Below are 22,059 nucleotides of genomic sequence, written 5' to 3'. Positions count from 1 at the left end.
AACACGAAATAAATCAATCTATAGGCATTTATTTTTTATCCAGGAAACATACCTTTTTATTCCCAGGTGATGAAAAATATCCAATTTGACGGAATCCCGAAAAACAAATAACTTAAAACGCCTCTTTCCCAGGGAAGTTATGGTTTTTTTACACTAATAACTTAAATTAATGATGAAGCGTTTTCAGTGGAAGAGGAATAACTATTTTCAAGGGTCCTTTCATTCATAGGTTGGATGATATTCTCATCTTCTCTACAATGGCGAACACTGCCAGTGCCAGCAAGACGAAATCCAAATATCAAATGAGAATCGCGCCCTAAATACCTTGTTTCCATCAATCTTCAATACTGGTGTCCAACCTCCTCTTCCACAGCCAAAATTTTCCACGTGGCAGAAGACTGACAATGGTTTTGAGTCAACGATAAGGGTGACCAGCTGATTTGTATTTAACCTTTGAAATGCGATCGAGACATTTTTTATTGTTCTGTGCGAAGAAGCTTGCATCTACTCTCATATTTGTCAACGACCCTCTTTTGTATTGGAAAGTATTAGGATTATCTCAATTTTTTCCTTTGCAGTTTTCATTACGGACAATCAAGAACCTGAACTTTGACCTTAAGATCGACCAAGATCCTTAAAGTATCTGCTAAATTACAGTGCTTAGGCCAATAATCGAGAATTGCTTGCCAAATGAATTTATTTCCTGGAATTGGGAGAATTTGGAATTAGGAGAATTTATTTCCTGGAATCAAAGATCAACGAGAAGGTCCCTTTGGACTTGAGCTGGGTTTGGCTGATGAACACTTGGGAGAGGCTCATCTTACAGTTTATATGGGTTCATGCACTTTCCTAATAGGTTTATGGGCGTGGCCTTTCCCCTTTTAGGAGAGCTACTGCGGCCTAACTATGCAATATTCTTGAATGATAAGATTATAATATTGTACCAGTAGAAACACACTCTTCTTATTATTATTATTATCATGATTATTGTCATCATCATTGGTAACATCATTGTTACAAAGCAATTTACTTATCCCTTACTCGTTCAGGTCAAACATCTCTTTGCATGACTTGATGGCTGGAGGAAAGAACAAAGAAGATGTTTATCATATGATTGCGAGAAATACAGCTGCTGTTTCAGGAGTGTTAAAAAGGTAACAGCAAACGATAAAGAAAACATGGAAAAAAAAAAAGGTTTAAAGGCGAGGGTGGTATCCTACGATGTATTTGCACCCTGACCATAGTTGTCACTTCATGTCACTGAAACTGGGACAAGCTCTGCTAGGATTAACCTTGTGGCTCGTCGGCTGATTCTATCTTTATACATTATGATTATAGAAATTAGGAGAACATAAAAAAACTATTTGCTCGCTCGTCAACTGGGAAGAAAAGGAAAAAAATTGGAATGTGACATGAAACATCAGTTTAAGTCCGCTATTTGTGTTATCTGAACGTGGCATGTTGCACTTTATCTTAAGATGGAAATATTAAAGATTTCCCTCACCTCTTTCGCAATATTTTCCGACATAGCCTTCTTTACAGAGACACTCAAAGGAGCCATATTTGTAATTCGTCACACAGGTGGCTTTGTTTTGACATGGCGAGGAAGAGCAAGGGGACTGGAGAGAGGAAATGTGTAATACACTCTTAAAAGGTCAAGCAAAATACACTGATAAAGAAACATTAAAAGAAATCGAAACGTGTTTCGTGAAATGACAAATCCTTTACCTTCAGGAATAAGTGGTGGGCATTTCTACTGTCAGTGTATTCTGTGCTGTTCCTGTATTTATCAGAAGACAGTAACTCGCACCAGGCTTCTCCATCAGCTTCTGTGGAGGCAGCCAAGTTTACAGAAAAGCACAACGGGTTGCAGATGCATTTGAAGGTGCAGTCCAAGACGTCATATACACTGGATGTCCCCACGACAGAGACATTCAGATAATGAAATTCCTCTTTTACAAAGAAGCGCTGTCGAACCGTTGATGATGAACCCTCTCGATACAAAATATTCGAACCTATGTTGAAAGTAACACATCGGTATCAATCATATGTGACCAAAAATATCAATAGTGGTTCCTTAGACACATTTTATATCACGATTTTAAGATACACAATGGTTTGCACTGAGCTGCTTAATGATTAGATATCCAAGTAGACACCATTTTAAAGGCCGCACATTTTAATATACAAGTGGGACCAGATGAAATGCGAGCCACAATCCAAAACAAAATCGAAATGAAACGTGTACGAGATTTGAAGCTGCAAGCCGAATACAAATCACGAATGGTTCACGAGATAGCATCGTTACTGCACGCACTCAGTCAATTAGAGAATGATTTGTCTTAGGAAAACGATTTATCTAGAATTGATTTTACAACGGTTGTAATGTAACAGATGATGTGCGATTTTGTGCATTGTGGCTTCTCTCAAAGAACTCACTGATGTTAAAAAAAAAAACAAACAACCAAGTTACGGATAACATGTATAAAGAATCAGTAATACCAGATAATATCATAAGCATGGCAAATTGACTGAAAGAGACGATAGCAGTCTATGAAACAATATGCTGTCATAAAACATAGTCACAAAATCATAAAAAAAACCGAGTTCATAAAAAAACCGAGTGATGTTTAGGATTGTTTGTTCCATGTTGTAAACATTTATTGTATTAATTGCAACGTTAACACTGGTCTTCCTCAGGCAATAAGGTCAACTGGATACACATCAAGTTGTAAGGCATCACACGCGACTGTGATTGGTTACTTTTCATGAGCTGTAAAACGCATTTCTTTCGTCACCCCGACAACTTCTATTTTTCTAACAATGCTCCCTTCTTTTGTAGCGGAAATATGTTCGCTTTTCTTCTTTTGTGAGGAATGTCGAGATAAATAATTCGAATTATTCATTAAGGATCAGTATTTTCTGAAAGTGTTAGTTATGTAACGTTCAGTTTTTAATTTTTTCCTTTTCTCGAAGTCATCTAAAGCCTTTTCTGAATAAAAGTGATTCCTACAGAAAAGTTGTTAGTTTGATGAAAGAGAATTCCATTGTGTATCTTGTTATTTGGAAATGAAATTGTATCTTTGTCTCCGTATTTGCTGTGTCATAGTCTCTGCTCTGATTTGAATTATGAATCCACTTTAGCTGTTTATCTCCTCAGAGACGAAGTACATGAGAAATGCCGTTATAGGGTTATCAAAGTGGTACCAGTTTTAAAAAAAATATTGCCTTTTGTGTACCAAAACCGTGAATGCGACACGATAGTTAAGAAGAAGAGAAACGTTCGCAAGGAATTTTAAAAATACCGGAGAGACAGAAATTCACTAACCTTGAGAAAATAATGTGTTTGAAATAAGAGCAGACGGAAGGAATACGATGCAGACGAACACAACATTAAACATTGTGAAATCTTATCCGTTCTTCAAAGTTGTATTGAACTTTTACTCTGAGTTGAATGGTTTACGACTTTGTTTAGTAGCTTTTTATGTGATAGTTACAATTAAGGTGTTGTTTTAACCAATGAACTTTCAATGATTTCATCAGTTTTTGGCCTTCAATAATTGATGTTGAACAGTTTTTTTTAAAAAGGTAGAGAAGGTGAACAATTTATATTCAATTATTAAACACTTCTGTGTTTAAAGTTAGAAGAATTCATTTTTAAAAACGCATAGAAACAATGATGTTTAGTTGTGCGAAGTTACCAACGTTTCTTTTGCAAATAACGCAGATATTTTCAATTTTTTATGAAAATATTCCATTTTTAGATATAAAAGAAAATTAATGTAGACTTCTCAAACGAGAATACAAATTTCCTCAACTGAACGTAATGTGCTACAATATTCATTCCGCTCTAGTTTCTATCTCGTTTCAGCGTTATGCATTTTTAATGATTATACACAGGATCAACATCCCTCCTCGTTCATTGTTGTTCTTTCTTTTTTTATTTTAGTCGAATTTACTACCGCATCAGCAACATACTCAGTGCCACATTACGAACAATACCAAAAGTTCTACGTATTTAAAAACACAACCACGCTTAAGTAATGTTACTGGATCATGAACAGTATCTATTAAATTGTAACTAGTTCTTAGTAATCACTTGTGTAACACTGGATATTCACCTAACTTCTCCAGTACTTGTTTTCAGGGAAACCGGGGATATGCTATTTCGGTATTCTTTCATTATATTTAAGACGAAAAGCAAACACTGCCGATGCCACCATCAGGAAAAAAAATGGGTAAGATCTGTTTTCAAGCAATTGTCTGCCTTTACCAAATTATATTCCGGCCTAACTGTGCAAAATATTGACAAGGTTACATCCATTCTTGAATAATAAGATTATCATATTGTACAAGTAAAAACACACTCTTCTTTTTATTATTATTATTATTATTATTATTATTATTATTATTATTATCATGACTATTGTCATCATCATTGGTAACATCATTGTTACGAAACAATTTACCTATCCCTTACTTGTTCAGGTCAAACATCTCTTTGCATGACTTAATGGCTTCAAGAAAGAACAAAGAATATGTTTATCATATGATTGCGAGAGATACAGCTGGTGTTTAGTGCCTAGGAGTCTATAATAATGATAACCTTTATTTATTAACTTTGGCGTTAAGAATTACGGTAATATTACAATAAAAATTCAAAACACTACATATTATATAATGATATACATATCAAATCAAGTTAAGTTTAGCACCTCTAGGAACAAATGATTGTTTGTGCCTAACAGTGCGTGATACAGGTATTCTGAGGTGCGCTGGGTTAGTCTTACAAGATCTTAGATTATGGCCATGATCCACTGGCTTTTCTAAAAAACGTTTACAAGGATGTGCTTCAGATTCTAGTATACGTTTAAATTCTTTCCTCGTCAAATTCTGACGCCTAGTTACAAGTGACTCAACAGTATCCCTAGGGAGACCAATGACATTAAGACATCTATTCTGCACTCTCTGTAGATCTTCTTCAAGGTAAATAGGCAGCCCTCCCCAGACAGGCATATTCTAAAACAGGTCTAATCTTAGTGATGTAAGTTGTAAGACCAATGTCCCTGGGAAGATGGGCTGTTCTACAGACCCTAAGATAGTGGAACCGTTTACACGCTTTGCTGACAATATTTGAGACATGTGTGTTCCACTTGAGATCGTTCTGTACATATACACCCAGTAGTTTAAACTCTGAAACCCTCTTCAGTTCAGTAGGCCCGATATTAATAGGAGCAGGAATTGGACGGGACTTTTTGAAGGTGATCCATATATCTTTGGTCTTTTCAGCATTCAGCTCCATTTTATTCTGCACAGCCCATCTTTCTAAGTGAGTCACAGCATCCTGCATTTGACTGACAGAGTCCTTAAAAACAAGTTCGTATAGGGTGCAGTCATCAGCGTACTTGCAAGTGGATACAGGTATTCCCCTGGGGATGCAGTCCTCGATATCGTTGACATGCACGTTAAAAAGTGTAGGAGAAATGACACCGCCCTGGGGTACACCAGCAATCACCTCACCATGTCTGGAGAGGACTCCCGGGAGCTTAACCTGCTGTGTTCTGCCTGATAGGCAGCTCTGTGTCCATTTCCAAAAGCTCATGGTGATGCCCATGCCAGCGAGTTTAGTCAACAGAACGCCATGATCCTCCAAATCGAAGGCTTTTCGGAAGTCTACAAAGACCACATGCACGCCATTATATAGACTTCCAGAATCTGTAGCGTTATACCAGTCTTGTGTGATGCTGGCAAGCGCAGTCATAGTAGATCTGTCCGCCGTAAAAGCGTGTTGGGAAGCATTAAGACTTAGGTCCTTTAGGTTTAGCTTAAGCTGGATCCTCTCCAGTACCTTGGCGACTTGTGGCAAAACTGAAGTCTGCCTAAAGTCATTGTTTATATCCGTCGGATTATCAACCTTAGGTACCGGGCTGACTAAAGCATGCTTGTAACTAGTAGGATACTTGGACTGTACTATACTGGCACAAATAATATCGTGTACAACAGGTGCCGGTTCTTCGTTAAACCGTTTAAGGAGCCGCGCAGGCACACCGTCTACACCTGTTGCTTTCCTCGGATTCACATGTTTGAGTATGGCTTTGACTTGCCCAATGTATGGAACAGGCGGAGGTCTGTCGTCCAATTCATTGGCAACCTCGCTGACTGACAGAGCGGTGGGCTCTCGGTCCTTCCAAGGAGCAACAAAAGCATCAAGCAGAAGGTCCGCTGTTTTCTGTAGTTCAGCATTGTTAGGCGCAGTTGGGGTTCTTGATAACTGCTGAGCACCACAGAGCGAGTAGATATATTTAAACCACTTGCTTGGATTCGTATAACGGAGATCGCAGGCCTTCCTTTCGTAAAATTTACGCTTAGCACTAGATATAAGGGCTGCTACCATTCCACGCTTTTGTTGATGTTTTTCCTTGTCACCTTTAACCCAAGCCTTTTGTCTAGCACGTATCTGATCTTTAATATGCGGCGTCATCCACTCCTTGTCACTAGGATGCAAACGCACGTGATGCAGGGGAGTACAGGTGTCAAGAGAATTAATTATTATCTTATTGAATGCCTCAACTTTTTCATCAACATCAGATGCTTCGTAAACAGCACTCCAGCTTTCCAAATTAAGTTTAAGCCCTAAAGAACGTAGATTATCAGGCTTAAACGTCCTTACAGATCTAGATATTGCTTTCCCATGCCGCTATTGGTTTAAAGGAGAGAATAGGATGCACTGATGATCAGATCGACCAAGCGGTGGTAGAAGTTGTGCTTCACAATATAGCTCACCCATATTCGAAAGAAATTGATCTAGAATATTCTGTCCACGTGTAGGCATTTTGACTAATTTGCGTAGGCTGAATCTTTGACACAGTTGACGCGGGTTGAGGTGGTTAAAGTCCCCGGTAATTATAATACCCGCCGAAGGTCTCTCTATCCGCAAGTTGTCTAAGCACTCAGTGATGTGATCAATCAATTCTCTCTCCTCGGTACACGTTTTCCCTGGCGGAAAATATAAAGCAGCCGTAATTATGCAACTGAAAGGTCTTGGAATCCGAGGTGGCGTATGAAATAACTACAGAACCACAGTATGAATCGTCCAGGCCGTGTGAATGACCTTGGTGATCAGGAGTGTTAAAAAGATAACAGCAATCGGTAAAGAAAACGTGAAAAAAAAAAAAAAAAAAAAAAAGGGTTTAAAGGCGAGGGTGGTATCCTACGATGTATTTGCATCCTGACCATAGTTGTCCCTTCGTGTTACTGAAACTGGGACAAGCTCAGCCAGGATATTAACCTTGTGGCTCGTCGGCTGATTCTATCTTTATACATTATGATTACAGAAATTAGAAGAACACACACACAGAAAAAACTATTGGCTCGCTCGTCGACTCGTCAACTGGGAAGAAAAGGAAAAAAAATTAAAGTCCAATATTTGTGTTATTTGAATGTGGCATGTTGCACTTTATCTTAAGATGGAAATATTAGATATTTCTCTCACCTCTTTCGCAGTATTTTCCGACATAACCTTCATTACAGAGACACTTAAAGGAGTCATATTTGTAATTCGTCACACAGATGGCTTCTTCTTGACATGGCGAGGAAGAGCAAGGGGACTAGAGAGAGGAAATGTGTAATACACTCTTAAAAGGTCAACCAAAATACACTGATAAAGAAACTTTAAAATAAATCGAAACATGCTACGTGAAATGACAAATCCTTTACCTTCAGGGAAAAGTGGTGAGCATTTCTATTGCCCTCTTGATACAAAATATTCTAACCTACGTTGAGAATAACACATTGGTATCAATCATATATGACTAATAAAATATTAAGAGTGGTTCCTCGGACGCATTTTATATCACGATTTTAACATACACAATGGTTTGCACTGAGCTGCTCGATGGATATATATCCATGTAGACACCATTTTAAAGGCCGCACATTTTAATATACAAGTGGGACCAAAACAAAATCAAAATGAAACGGGTGCGAAATTTTTAGCTATAAGCTGAATACAAATCATGAATGGTTCACAAGAGAAAATCCCATCTCTTTGATCACATGGAGCGAATAGCAAGCAAGGTTGAAAGTCCTGTGACAAGCACACTTAACAATAGGACAATCGGGAGTGGTTGGAGAAGCATCGTTATTCGCATTTGTGGAATCACACTAGACTAGCAACCTGTTTCTGAACGATTCGATGAAACTTTTATCGAGATCAAACTGCTATTCAGAACGATGGAACCTGCGCAAGTCAACGTGTCTCTTACTTTGTTTCAAAACGGGTTTTCCTCTGCTTACTTTCTCTTTTACTTTAGTTTATTTTTCTCTGTCGTCACGATGATTGCTTTTAAGTTCTTAGTTTCGACATGCATGTCAAAGATTTGGAATATCAAACCTGAATATTATCATGAAACAGATTTTCTCTTTGTGAAAGGGAAGCTTATGCTTATGCACACAAGGTGTTAGGAATCGACATGTCACTAACAGCTGGCATAAGAATCTCGCAAAAAGCTAGCTTTTTATGAAGCCATACTTACCTTTAGGAAAGGCTGTGGCGAGTATCTGAACAGATACAAGGAATACGATGGGGCAATTCATTGTAGCCTTATACATTGCGAAAGAATATTTCACGAAATTTAAATCCTTTGTTTACTACCGAGAAAAATCTCTTCCACTTTGTTTGGAGGGGAAAAATTGAAACTTCTAAGTCTTCATTTGATTCCTTCAGCTTTTCTTTCCTACACACAAGACCTGATCTCATCCAATCAGGACTCGGTAATATTGCTGTTGCTTGGTGCGTAATAAACCTTTCATCGTCTTATGCATAATTAAGAAAAAAAATTAAAGTGAAACTATCATATATTTTCTCGCTTAGTATGTGTTATTGCTGAATTTTAAGCAATAGCAGTTTATTAGATAGATCTCGTAGTGTGACAGAATGGCGTGAAGCCAATTTTTTTGTTAAAAATTGTTTTGTTCAATGTTCTTTCATAGTTTATTGTGTGCCTAGAGGAAGTTGATAGGTGTCAACTTTGCTATGGCTATCGATTGAATTATGCTTTTCTAGTTGTCGGGGGGCCTTTATAAAAGGCTGCCATGTTACTTTTCTTTCTTTGATTAATGATTACAAGGGTGATAAAAATGCATCTGCAGATAGACTTTCGTCCAAAGAGAAACATGCAAGTGCTATAATGCCGTCTGAAAACGGTACAAGGTTCCTAAAGCAACTGACATAAACAAAAACCAGGCAGAATAAGCCGGAAAATCCCTCCCATTTGATCATCTGTGGAACCACAATTCCAATACCCAGGAGCCACGTAGTGAGAAAAATGTAAACACACCTACCCATCAACGCTTATTACCTTCTGCCTATCTACGGTGTTGAAATTTAAATAAAAATTTAAATCAGTTTGAAATTTCGAGAACTGAGGAGAATACATCTTAAATGTTTTTAAAAACCTCGGGAATTCATGGATTATGACGCATGTCCTATCCTTTGAGCCAGTTTTGCTATTTTCAGGCATTACGTTAGGTTTTGCTCCTTGATGAAATACCGGAAAAGTTCAACGGGAAGGCGATCCTTATGGAGTCTATAAAAAGGATTCCTAAACCATCTAGGTTTCTTAAAATTAGCGAGTTATTTCAAGGTCTAAAATGGGGACTGACCACTGCTTTATGCGCCAAAATATTCAAATGTTAAAGAGAGGGGCTCGCGTGAGGTTGAAACCAATAGAAAAATATTTACATTCACCTGTAGTTTTAGTTTCTGCTGGTGCACAAACATTTCTCACTCATTTGTCAGAGTTATTTACAGTCTAGAACCTACGACGCATTCATCCGTTTAATTGCCTGATGCTCGTTAGAAAATAGTCATTTTAGAACTCTACACAATATGGGGCCCTTCTCATGATGTAGCCATTGGACAATAATGCTGGCAGACAAATTGAAGAAGGAATTCACGAATAGTGTAGCTTCAAAAACCGCAGGTGAAAAAAATGTTCAGTGCACCAAGATGCTTAACATTCGAGTCGCTGAGTCGCTACTGCAATTTACTTTAGGGGTAAGTTATCAACTGAGTTGATAACGTAAATTGGCCACCGTAAAGAGTTTACAGGCTAACGTTTCGAGCGTCAGCCCTTGGTCAGAGCTATAACCTTCATTAGAGTGTTAGCCTTCATCTATCAATCTATCATCTATCATCTATCGAAACACTTTGACGAGCTATTCGCATGGGCAACCAAATAACTTCGAATGTAATTCAAAATACACAATTTTCGACGTGAAAAACTTTCAATATCTAAAAGATTCTTGCACCTTTGCTTGCTTCTTATAAACTGCAAGAGAAACCCCTCAAAGTTTCTACATTACTACAGTTAGCTACATCCAATTTCAACTTACTACTCTCCTTGAGATTATATGACACACAATCAGCCAATGAGCCTGCCCAAATTTGCGCGTGTTTATTGATTATCGTTATATCGGGGAACATATTGTGAATACGTATCCTACATAGTTTTTCCCTGAAATAGCGATATAAGAATAATACACGGGTCTGAAATTATCTCGCGATTCTGTGGTTGAAAATTCTTGAACTTATTTAGCTCATAAGTTTTAAAGACTCGATATCATGAAACGATAAATCGATGGATGATGAAGCTGTCAATGTAAGTCTCTTGGGGTACACTCTAAGCATGCTTTTAACAGTTCCACGATCCCCCGGCAGATCATATGCAAGACAAGGTGGTGTGAGTACAGATAAGTACCCATCATGCACTGCTTGGCCTCGACTGCTGATGTCTAAGGCTTAATGTTATGACTTCCACTTAACGTGGTCAGTCACCATCTCCCCGATTTAAGCTTTACGCCTGGAACTGACAACTGTCATATGACGGTTCAGTAGGCATACTAGTTGACTCTGACAGTAAAAATCATTTGCTCGCTTTGAGTTTGTTTCTTCTTGTCTCATTTCACGGGCAGTTACTAGTTTTAAAAGCTGATTGGCTCAGAAGCTTCTCATCTTTTTCTTTCTTGACAAATAACTATACGTTGTGTTCTCAAAGATGAAGAGCTACAAGAAAAACAAATATCGTCCCCAACAATGAAAACAATACATCATCTCAGAGGTTCAAATCACACACGCGCAAAATGATACCAACTTCAAAAACTCCCTTGTGAAAATGATACTAATATCAAAGACTTCGCTTAAAATTCCTTTAGCTCATAGCACTCGCACTTCTCGGAAATTATTCATCGCAATTTGAGAACAGGCTTTAGGTAATGTAAGGAGATCTGCTGCTTTTAGTGAACTGTAAATGAATAAATGGGGTAAGTTTCTAAAGAAACTGTGGTACTGCGTCGATGGGAGAGTATAGCAGGGTAATTTAGCATCATCAACTGAGTTTATGACGTAAATTGGCCACCGTAAAGAGTTGAAAGGCTGACGTTTCGAGCGTCAGCCCTGTGTCAGAGCGTTAACCTTCATCAGAGCGTCAGCCTTCATATATCGCTCTAACGAAGGACTAATGCTCGAAACGTCAGCCTTTAAACTCTGAAAAAACAGAAAATCCTCTTTTTCAGCTCGAGTGTCGCAAGTATTGTGCAAATGGTTATAGTGATATCCCCATGAATTTGTGGGAGCAGTGAATCAAAGTCGAACGTTCTCGCATATCTTGGATCTTTCTTAACGTTATCAACCCAAATGTAAAAAATTGACTGCAAAAAGATGTATCCAAAGGCATCTATGGCTCTGTCACCATTATCTGGGTTGGCTGTTGCATAGTTACCACATGTCAGGGATTCACCATTGATCGCTCCTGCACCAAACCCAAGCCAGGAATCAGCACGTTTGCAATCCTCTTCGTTGTTGCCTATGATGCCGATTCTTACCCTCGCATGACCACTGTGTAAACTCACTGCATTAAAACCTTCCATGTTACAGTTCGATTGAAGAGATGCATCTAGACCAATCAGCTTCTTCCACGTGTCACGTCCCAGTGACGTATTGCGGTATATCCCATCAACTATCAGTGAGTACAGAGACTCGGCCTGTTTGTTCATCACAATAAATTTCTTGTTCTGGCCGATCCTCATACCGAGGCAGATTTTAGAGAAAGAGGTGTTCCAGAACGTCAGTAACTTAGTTTCCTGTGAATCAAACCCAGTCCTTCCTCCAGCAAGGTTGTAGCTCCTCTTATCGGTCCAATACTCCGCGTCATAATGGAAAGTTCCCTGTCGTGGGTTTAGGAAAAAAAATGCCCTTTTTCACTCGATCAGTGAGTCTTTGATCTTCAATCTTGGAGGTATACAGGTAACGATCAAAAAAATCCAATCATAGAAATTAATTAAGGTTTAAAAGGGTACTTTCAATAATTTTAGGGAGATAAAAGTAATAGGTATTGGCCACCGTCCAGTGGCAATATAATACGAAGTATCAGTTAGTTATACATTAACTCTGTGCTGATTATGTGCACTCGTTTCTTATTCTATAATATCAGTTTAAATTCGCCGTTCAACCTTCAACCTTTGTCATTTACGCACCATTATTCACCCGTGTGCCGCATCAGGTAGGAAACAGCCTCGGTCTCAGTACCTTCCCCTTGATGCAGCTTGATTTTTTTCCGGCCAACAATAAATGTAATTTTTGCATAAATATGCATGATTACCTTGTTCTTAGTGATTAGGATTACAATCTCACAAAAAAACACTCATTCCTCATACGAGAAGTAACAGTGACTTTTTTCGAATTACTTCTGGCGTAAAATTAAACATTTAGGGCTCCTTTTATTGCATGTTTAAATAAACTGAAAAGAAACCCATACCAATTCGCCATTAATCTTCATGACTGGTGTCCAGCCCCCATCTCCACATCCAAAGTTTCCCATTTGGCAAAGAACGTGAATCGGTTCGGAGCCAACCATCAGAGGGACGAAGTAACTAGAATTTGACCTGATCAGAATGAAAATTATGAAAAAAGTTCATGTCTTGCTGACGGAGAATTTGTAGAGAATCTCATCGCTTGTAACCATTGCTGGCACTCAAACTGCCTTTAATGGACAACGATATTTACAGAGAGCGAAACATATAAATTTAGTTCAGCAGATTATGGTTAGAAGGAAGTATAGTGGAACTTTTTTATTCAGTTCATATTTTGCGTAGAGCATACACTAGCACTCAAGAAGTAATATTGAAGAATTGATCATCTGGGTAAATGTCCTTGTATTCATTAAGTTCGACAAACGATGTCTATTATTTGCTTAGTGGGTTATGTTAGAAAGTTGCCCCTTAGAGTAGCAGTGCTGTAAGCGTTTTCAAAAAGTTCCATCGTTAGAACTTACATGTATTGGTCGTACACATCTTTGCATGACTCTGCAACTGTGAGAGATAGAAAATCACCTGTACCATTTAGCCTTTTCAGATTGAATTTAGAACAAAATCACAAGATAAAAGTGTAGAAAAGTGTGTCAGGTACTTTCATGTGCAATCTGAGTAATAAAACAACAACCTTGTTTTATCAATAGGGACCTTTAGTAAACCACGACGGCGACGGCAACGCGAACGTGGCGAAACAAAAGATCTAGGGAGCGGAGCAACAGCTCAGCACGTGCGTTTTAAAACTGTGTAAATCTCTTAGCCGTCCTCTGCAAAATAACAATCATCAGAAATTGAAATCATCAGAATTTGCGCGGTCTGAGGAAGGAAACCCCGACGGCAGATCATCTAAGTTTCCATTTGGAACTCAACGTCGCTCTCATACGTTCTGCTGAAGTAAACTTGCGGCGCTGTAAGAGATGGTAAACACATCCAGTCGTTCGCGAAATTCCAACAAAAAAATATATAGTCATTTTTAAATCGACGTCTTCCTCGGCGTTGCCGTCTTAACTGCTAAAGGTCCCTAATATTTTGACGTATTATTTCAAAGACCTCAAAGCTGCGATGTTTATTTACCTTTTTCACAGTAATGTCCAAAGAATCCTTCTTTACAGCGACAGTCAAAGGTGTCATATTTGTAGGTAGACACACAAGAGGGCTGTAAAAAACAAAAAAACACACACACAAAAAAACCACGTGTAACGCCTTAAGGGAAACGTGGTTTGATAGATAAGAGAATAGGCAGTTCACTAAAGATGCGATGAAAACGACGAATCATTGATGGACAAGAAACAGATTGAGCGAAGAAATTGGATATGCTATTTTGAGATTCTTTTGGGCCCAAAGTATTTGATCTGCTTGAAAAAAAAAGGCATAACTACTTCGTACTCTGATGAGATCTAAATATTCCGTAGTATATGCACGAGTCTCATTAAAATGTACCAAGATTATGTGATCAAAGCAAAATAGTAGGATAGAACGTGAGGACAAGGTCTCTCTATGTATGTGCTGAGTTTCTTAGCTTAATCTCTCTTGGGCTGGACTGCATTTTTAAACGTCATGTAAACAAATTTGAAAATTTTACATACTTTACCTTGATGAAAAAGTGATGAGCATTTTCATTTTCCGCATATAGTGCCTTGTCTCTGTATTTATCAGAAGACAGTAACTCGCACCGAAGTTTTCCATCGGCTCCTTTGGAAGCGGCCACGTTCACAGAAAAACAAAAAACATTGCTGAGACATTCAGAGGCGCAGTCAAAGAAGTCGTACACCGAGGATATCCTAATTGGAGACACATTCAGATAGTGGAAGTCGTGCTTTAGAAACGCATGTTGTCTAACAGTTTGTCTTGCATCATCTCGATACAGAGTTGATCCTGTGCGGAAAAAAGGTTTGTAGCTGAATATCACATTCTCCACATTGAGATAGCATGGTTACTGCACGCACTCAGTCAATTAGAGAATGATTTGTATTAGGAAAACGATATATCTAGAACTAATTTTTCAACGGTCATAATGTAACAGATGATGTGCGATTTTGTGCATTGTGGCTTCTCTCAAAGAACTAACAGTTGTTAAAAAAAAAAAAAAAAACAAGTCACGGATAACATGTATAAAGAATCAGTAATACCAGATAATATGATTGGCATTGCAAATTGACTTAAAAAGACGACAGCAGTGTATGAAACAATATGCTGTCAGAAATCATAGTCTCAAAATCATATGAAAACCGAGTGATGTTTGGGATTGTTTGTTCCATGTTGTAAACATTTATTGTATTGATTGCAACGTTAACACTAGTCTTCCTCAGGCAATAAGGTCAACTGGATACACATCAAGTTGTAAGGCATCATACGCGACTGTGATTAGTTACTTTTCATGAGCTGCAAAACGCATTTCTTTCGTCACCCCGACAACTTCTATTATTCTAACAATGCTCCCTAGTAGCGGCAGTATGTTCGCTTTTCTTCTTTTGTGAGGAATGTCGAGATAAATAATTAATAGATAACGAATTATTCATTAAGGATCAGTATTTTCTGAAAGTGTTAGTCATGTAACGTTCAGTTTTTATTTTTTCCTTTTCTCGAAGCCATCTGCAGCCTTTTCTGAATAAAAGTAATGCTTACAGAAAGGTTGGTAATTCGATGAAAGGGAATTCCAGTTTGTATCTTGTTGTTTGGAAATGAAATTGTAGCTTTGTCTCCGTATTTGCTGTGTCATAGTCTCTGCTCTGATTTGAATTATGAATCCACTTTAGCTGTTTATCTCCTCAGAGACGAAGTACATGAGAAATGCCGTTATAGGGTTTTCAAAGTGGTACCAGTTTTAAAAAAAATATTGCCTTTTGTGTACCAAAACCGTGAATGCGACACGATAGCTAAGAAGAGACACGTTTGCAAGGAATTTTAAAAATACCGGAGAGACAGAAATTCACTAACCTTGAGAAAAGAATGTGTTTGAAGTAAGAGCAGAGGGAAGGACTACGATGAAGACGAACATAAAATTAAACATTGTGAAATCTTATCCGTTCTTCAAAGTTGTATTAAACTTTTATTCTGAGTTGAATGGTTTACGACTTTGTTTAGTAGCTTTTTCTGTGAGAGTGACAATTAAGGTGTTTTAACCAATGAACTTTCAATGATTTCATCAGTTTTTGGCCTTCAATAATTGATGTTGAACAGTTTTCTTTTTAAAAAGGTAGAGAAGGCAAACAATTTGTATTCAATTATTAAACATTTCTGTGTTTAAAGTTAAAAAAATTCATTTTTAAAAACGCATAGAAACAATGATGTTTAGTTGTGCGAAGGTACCAAAAGTTTCTTTTGCAAATAACGCAGATTTTTCAATTTTTTATGAAAATATTCCATTTGTAGATATAAAAGAAAATTAATGTAGACCTCTTGAACGAGAATACAAATTTCCTCAACTAAACGTGGTGCGCTACAATATTCGTTCCACTCTAGTTTCTATCTCGTTTCAGCGTTATGCATTTTTAATGATTATACGCAGGATCAACATCCCTCCTCGTTCATTGTTGTTCTTTCTTTTTTTTATTTCAGACGAATTTACTACCGCATCAACAATATGCTCAGTGCCACATTACGAACAATACCAAAAGTTCTACGTATTTAAAAACACAACCACGCTTAAGAAATGTTATTCGAATACTACATGTTATTACAGCATTATGTAAATGGATCATAAACAGTATCTAATAAATTGTAACTAATTCTTAGTACTCACTTCTGTAACACTGAATATTGGCCTAACTTCTTTCGTACTTGTTTATTTACAGGCCACCTGGAACGATTCACTTTTTTCTCGTGAAAATCTAATGCTTGGAAATTAGGAAGAATTTTGTAAAATTAAAAAAAAAAGAAACACCAATATCATGCCAATAATTTCGTGAGATATCTCTTTTCGCCATGGAAACGCCATGTTATGAAACAAATCAACTCAAATGTATTGCAGAATAAAATAATCCTTCATAATTAGACACTCTCTCGTGCCAACACAAGGAGGCAAATATTTACCTCCTTCGTTTACGACACATCATCTAAGTCTTTTTGAAAGATTTTTCAACTGATGAGTAAGGCTTAAGAACCTATTGTCCATGTTAAGATAGAACATCTATCATGAAACAGTCTTTTCTTCTTTGTTCGTCCCATCATCACTGCACCAATATGAACCCCATGGTTCTAATATGTTTGTCACCTTTATTTGATCTCCTTATTGCCTCGTTCCCACACGTGTTGTTAAAATCAGGATGGCCCCCGGTACCAAATCCAATTCTGGAGTTACAATTGGTGCAGTTGCGTCTATTATTACCAATAAAACCGATTCTTGCTCTAGAATTCTGCGTAGGGGACCCCTTATGAAGACATTGTACATTAAAACCTTCCTTGTTACATTTATTTTGAAGAGATGCTTCCGAACCAATCAGCGCCTTCCACTTGTTTCGACCTAATGAAGTTTGGCGGTATTCCCCATCAGCTATCAGTGAGTAAAGAGACTCGGCCTGTTTGTTTATCACCATAAATCTGATGTCTTGGTTGATCTTCATACCGAGACAGATTTTAGAAAAAGATGTGTTCCAGTACGTTGGTAACTTGGTCTCCATTGAATCAAACCCAGTACTTCCTCCACCAAGTTTGAAGGTGTTCTTATCGCTCCAATACCCCGAGTCATAATGAAAAGTTTGCTGCCAAATAATATCAAATAGTTGCCTTAATAAATCTTAAGATGTTTCTTCTTTAATCTAGAAGATATAACTGTTTATTCACAAGTGATAATTCAGTTTATTCACAAGTGATAACTGAAAAAAAATTGCTTTATTCGTTTCAAAGAGAATTTTGCGCTGGTAACTTGTGAGATGAAGTGTTTTCAGGGAAAAAGGGGATATGCTATTTCGGTATCCTTTCATTGATATTTAAGACGAAAAGCAAACACTGCCGATGCCACCATCAGGAAAAAAATGAGTAAGATCTGTTTTCAAGCAATTGTCTGCCTTTACCAAATTATATTCTTGTCATATTGTACCGAAGGAGAAATCGACGTCAAGACATGCGTTAGGATTTCCATTTGTAGTTCACTTGGTAGGAAATCTAAGGTTTTAAATTGCGTGGAAGGGACTCCACCAGTTATGGCAAGTTTCTACTACTTGTTTCTTTGTATTAACGTTTCCAGTTGTTTCTCGTGTGGTTGTTTATTTTCAAATAAGTAAGTTACCAAATGGAAATCGCATCGTACATACCTTGTCTCCATCAATCTTCATCACTGGTGTCCAGCCTCCTCTTCCACAACCCAAATCTCCCACGTGGCAGAAGACGGTCAATGGTTTTGAGTCAACGATAAGGATGACCAGCTGACTTGTGTTCAGCCTTCGAAACATAATAGAGAACGTTTTAATTTCATGCATAGAGAAGCTTGCATCCTCTCTCATAATTATTACCTAAGCTGGCAGTTAAGGAATATGAGAGGCTCATCGACAAACTAGCTTAAAATGCATTCTGATTGAAACAGGTTATCACCGATGAACGATTAAGCGAGGCTGGCTCATCGAAGACTTGATATGGGTGAAGCCTTTTGTTCATATGTTGATAGGGGTAGGCTACTCAGTAGCCTCGGAGGCATATCTATGCAATAAAGGCAGTGAGTTTTTTCTAAAAAAAGTTGTGATGCTACATTCGGTGAGGGGTATTACAGTAGATAGCTTGGGGTTGATAATTTAAATTGGTCTCTGTAAAGAGTTTCTAAGCGGACGTTTCTAATGTTAGCATTTCGTCTTTCGTTCTTACGAAAGGCTAATGCTCGAAACGTCAACTTTAAGTGGCCAATTTCCGTTATCAACTGAGTTGATAGAACCTTATTATATCTATGCAATCAATTGACATTATTATCTCCAGGCAAGAACACTAAGATTCATATAAAATATATCACACATAAGTAAGAATGATTTAATTATTACTGCAAGACCATTTACTTATTCCTTACTTGTTTAGCTCAAACATTTCTCTGCATGACCTGATGGCTTAAAGAAATAACAAATAAGACTTTTATTTTGTGGTTGGGACAGATGTAATAACCTCGTAAATAGTACCCAGGACTCTGGATTGAAAGATATAGTTTCTCATCCTGATCAGGTTACCAGGAATGTAAAATTGGTAACAGCAAACTTTAAGAAAATCCTGGAAAAAAGGTTTAGGAGCAGGGGTAGTATCCGACGATGGACTAGCATTCTAGCCTCGGGGGAATTGCAATATTCGTAGTTGCTTCATTTGCGACATATCTTATTTTATCTTAAGATGGAAATATTAAAGATTTCCCTCACCTCTTTCGCAATATTTTCCGACATAGCCTTCATTACAGAGACACTCAAAGGAGTCATATTTGTAATTCGTCACACAGGTGGCTTTGTTTTGACATGGCGAGGAAGAGCAAGGGAACTGGAGAGAAGAAATATGTGAATCAGTCTTGAAAGGTCAAGCACAATAAACAGATAAATAAACTTGAAGAGAAAGAAAAACATTGCATTACGTGAAATGAAAAATAATTTACCTTCAGGGAAAAGTGATGTACATTTCTACTTTCTGTGTATTCTGTGTTGTTCTTGTATTTATCAGAAGACAGTAACTCGCACCAAAATTTCCCATCGGCTTTTCTGACAACAGCCAAGTTGGCAGAAAAGCAGAAAGGGTTACAAAGGCATTTGAAGGTGCAGTCCATGACATCAGACACGCTGAATGTTTCCACTGGAGACACGTTCAGATGATGGAACTCATCTTTAATAAATACATGTTCTCGAAAAGTTGGCGACGAATCCTCTCGATACGAAATATTAAACCCTATGTTGGAAATATCACATAGAATCGATTATACGTGAGGAAATATATTACTAAAGTGCTCTAATGAAAGTGACACATGCAATGTTGTGCACTGAGCTGCTCTATGGATATACAGTTATGATATACAAGAGCAAAAACAAAAAATGGGAAAAGCCAAATAGGAATTTATTGCGCATAAAACTAACCTACGGCTATATGCCCGGCAGCCGAACAACTTCCGAGAATTTCTACAGAAAAATTTCTTGTAGACTTCTCGAGAGTATCAGGTGTTATCTAATAAATTTATAGATTAAGAGAAAATCCATATGTTTATACCGCATACTCATGATATATGCTAAGAATCCGAATTTGGTTTTTTCTTTTTTTCTATTTGACTTTCTCTATTAGTCACTCAAATTAGGTGCATTTGAAAGGTAAAGAATGTTAAACTTGAATATCTTGAAATCAAGAGAGGATATTTCTCCTCTCTTGCCTGTTGTTTATCTATTCTATCTCTTCTCTTGGTGGAAGGATTTGTTATGCTTATGGAGTCGATGATGTGTCTTGTTAAAAGAATCCGCGAAAAGTTACGAACGCCTGTGATATAAATTTGGAAAAAAAAGCTTTGTCATGGAGTTCAACTTACCCTCAGCAGAGCCTTTATCTTGTATCAGAGCAGACAGAACTAAGATTGGGCAAAGTTCAACGAATTGCATCATTGCGAAGTGAAATAATGAGTGGAAAAATGCAGTTTACAGGTTCTCTGCTAAGAATTATCTCCTCAGTTCAGTTTTTAGGAAAACACGAAAACTCCTTTGGGTACATTTGGTTCCCGTATATAGTTATCACGTACAAGACGTGATCTTAGCCTATCGAGTTTCCTTGATATTTTTGACACTTGGTCAGGAATTAATTTTTAATCGTCCTATTCACCATTAAGAAAGGAAAGGAAGTAAGCTATAACACATCTCTTCGCTCAGTTTGCTTTCTCGTTGAATTTCATTGTAAATCAATAGAAGTTAATTAGTGAGATTGCGTAGTGAAGAGGTTCAATTTTTCATGGCATTATGCGAAGTTATGAAAATGTTTTGTTCATTATCCTTTCATGGTGTCATGTATGCCAAAAAATAGTTGATTGTTGTTAACGTTGATACAATTTTATTTAATCGTTCTTTTTATAGCTCATCGGGGCGTTTACGAAATACTGAAATTGTATTTCTTCCCCAACGATGAATAATGAAAAGGGCAAATAAAGATACACCTGTCAAGCTTAAACATGCCCTGTGTTTCAAAGATGTTTTTGCTAAATTCTGTACTTTCTTACTTTGTTTTCCCCATAGAAGCTGCTTCAACCGACGTTTGTTGACTTCAAATTTAGCACATTGAAAATACAGTTAGTGCCATTTAATCCCGTGGAAAATTCGGGTTTTCAGTTCTCTGTTTCTGATTTTCATTCAGTTAAGTCCAGTTTATCAAAACATGTTTTGCTGGTGTGAATGGGTAAAAGATACAAACTACCATAAGTTAGAATATCCTTCACACTTGATTATCTGTAAAGCCACTTAATTCCAATACCAAGGAAGCCTGTGATGTCAAAAATGTGAACACAACTGTCAACCGACCCTTATAACCGTCTGGCTGTTTACAGTTTTCGATGAAATTTGAATGAAACTTTCACTTAGTTCAAAATTTCGAGAATTAAGAAAGATACATCATAAATGTCTAAAAAAGTGCTCGGCGAGGGGTCATGGTTTACCACTCGTTTATTATTCTTTGAGCTAATGTTTTCTGATTACAGGTCATGCGCGAGGTTTTGTGCTAGGGTAAAGTAATGACGAGGTAAACGGGAAGACGATCATTTGTGAATGTAGTCGGAATTAACTTGACCATACTCCTTTCTTTTGAAATTGGTCGATTCTTTGAAATGCAACCATGGTTGCTGCGTTAGGTTATGTTTTGTGGGTGCAGGGTTTAAGATAGGAAAAGAACAACTCTGTTATACGATGCTTAGGGTCGCTTATTTACACTTGGGTCTAAACCAAGTAGTGGGCCTTTCGTATTTTCTACTGGAGGGTTGTTTTCATTCAGTAGAAGGAGACCTCGCTCTTAAATATTCAAGTCCATTCCAAAGACCCCCAAGAATCATTATGTGCAACATTGTCTCTACATGCCACGATATTACTATCAAATAACGCGTCCTTTTCTTTTTCATATTTGTGGTCCCAACAGCATCCTTTATCTCGTCCCAGTCTTCTCTTGCTAAGAGCTCCCGTTCCACAAGATCCATAAACGATGAGACCACACGGCTGACGCTTTTATGGGTGTCAACGTTTTTGCAATCGAATGTATATCCACAGTAAGATTTAGCAT

The 22,059-nt window shown here is 37.6% G+C and overlaps 2 protein-coding genes across 2 annotated transcripts; both read right to left on the bottom strand.

Annotated features, from left to right (window-relative positions):
• Positions 1 to 10,482: 10,482 nt before the first annotated feature.
• LOC131772626 (uncharacterized) lies at positions 10,483 to 15,914 on the bottom strand. The gene is made up of 6 exons (XM_059088581.2): positions 15,805 to 15,914; positions 14,459 to 14,742; positions 13,942 to 14,023; positions 13,332 to 13,368; positions 12,816 to 12,942; positions 10,483 to 12,225 (listed from the first exon to the last, which is right to left on the bottom strand). Exons 1-6 carry the CDS (start codon positions 15,875 to 15,877, stop codon positions 11,539 to 11,541), a joined length of 1,290 nt encoding a protein of 429 aa, XP_058944564.2. The 5' UTR covers positions 15,878 to 15,914; the 3' UTR covers positions 10,483 to 11,538.
• An 876-nt stretch (positions 15,915 to 16,790) lies between these two features.
• On the bottom strand, positions 16,791 to 20,507 carry LOC131772878 (uncharacterized). The gene is made up of 6 exons (XM_059088846.2): positions 20,336 to 20,507; positions 19,424 to 19,710; positions 19,197 to 19,311; positions 18,860 to 18,896; positions 18,120 to 18,246; positions 16,791 to 17,567 (listed from the first exon to the last, which is right to left on the bottom strand). Exons 1-6 carry the CDS (start codon positions 20,406 to 20,408, stop codon positions 17,037 to 17,039), a joined length of 1,170 nt encoding a protein of 389 aa, XP_058944829.2. The 5' UTR covers positions 20,409 to 20,507; the 3' UTR covers positions 16,791 to 17,036.
• Between the last annotated feature and the right edge of the window lie 1,552 nt (positions 20,508 to 22,059).

Source organism: Pocillopora verrucosa, chromosome 14, assembly GCF_036669915.1.
Source record: "Pocillopora verrucosa isolate sample1 chromosome 14, ASM3666991v2, whole genome shotgun sequence".
Taxonomy (NCBI): Eukaryota; Metazoa; Cnidaria; class Anthozoa; order Scleractinia; family Pocilloporidae; genus Pocillopora; species Pocillopora verrucosa.
Note: the sequence above shows the minus strand (reverse complement) of the source record. Positions and strands in the feature narration are given on the sequence as shown.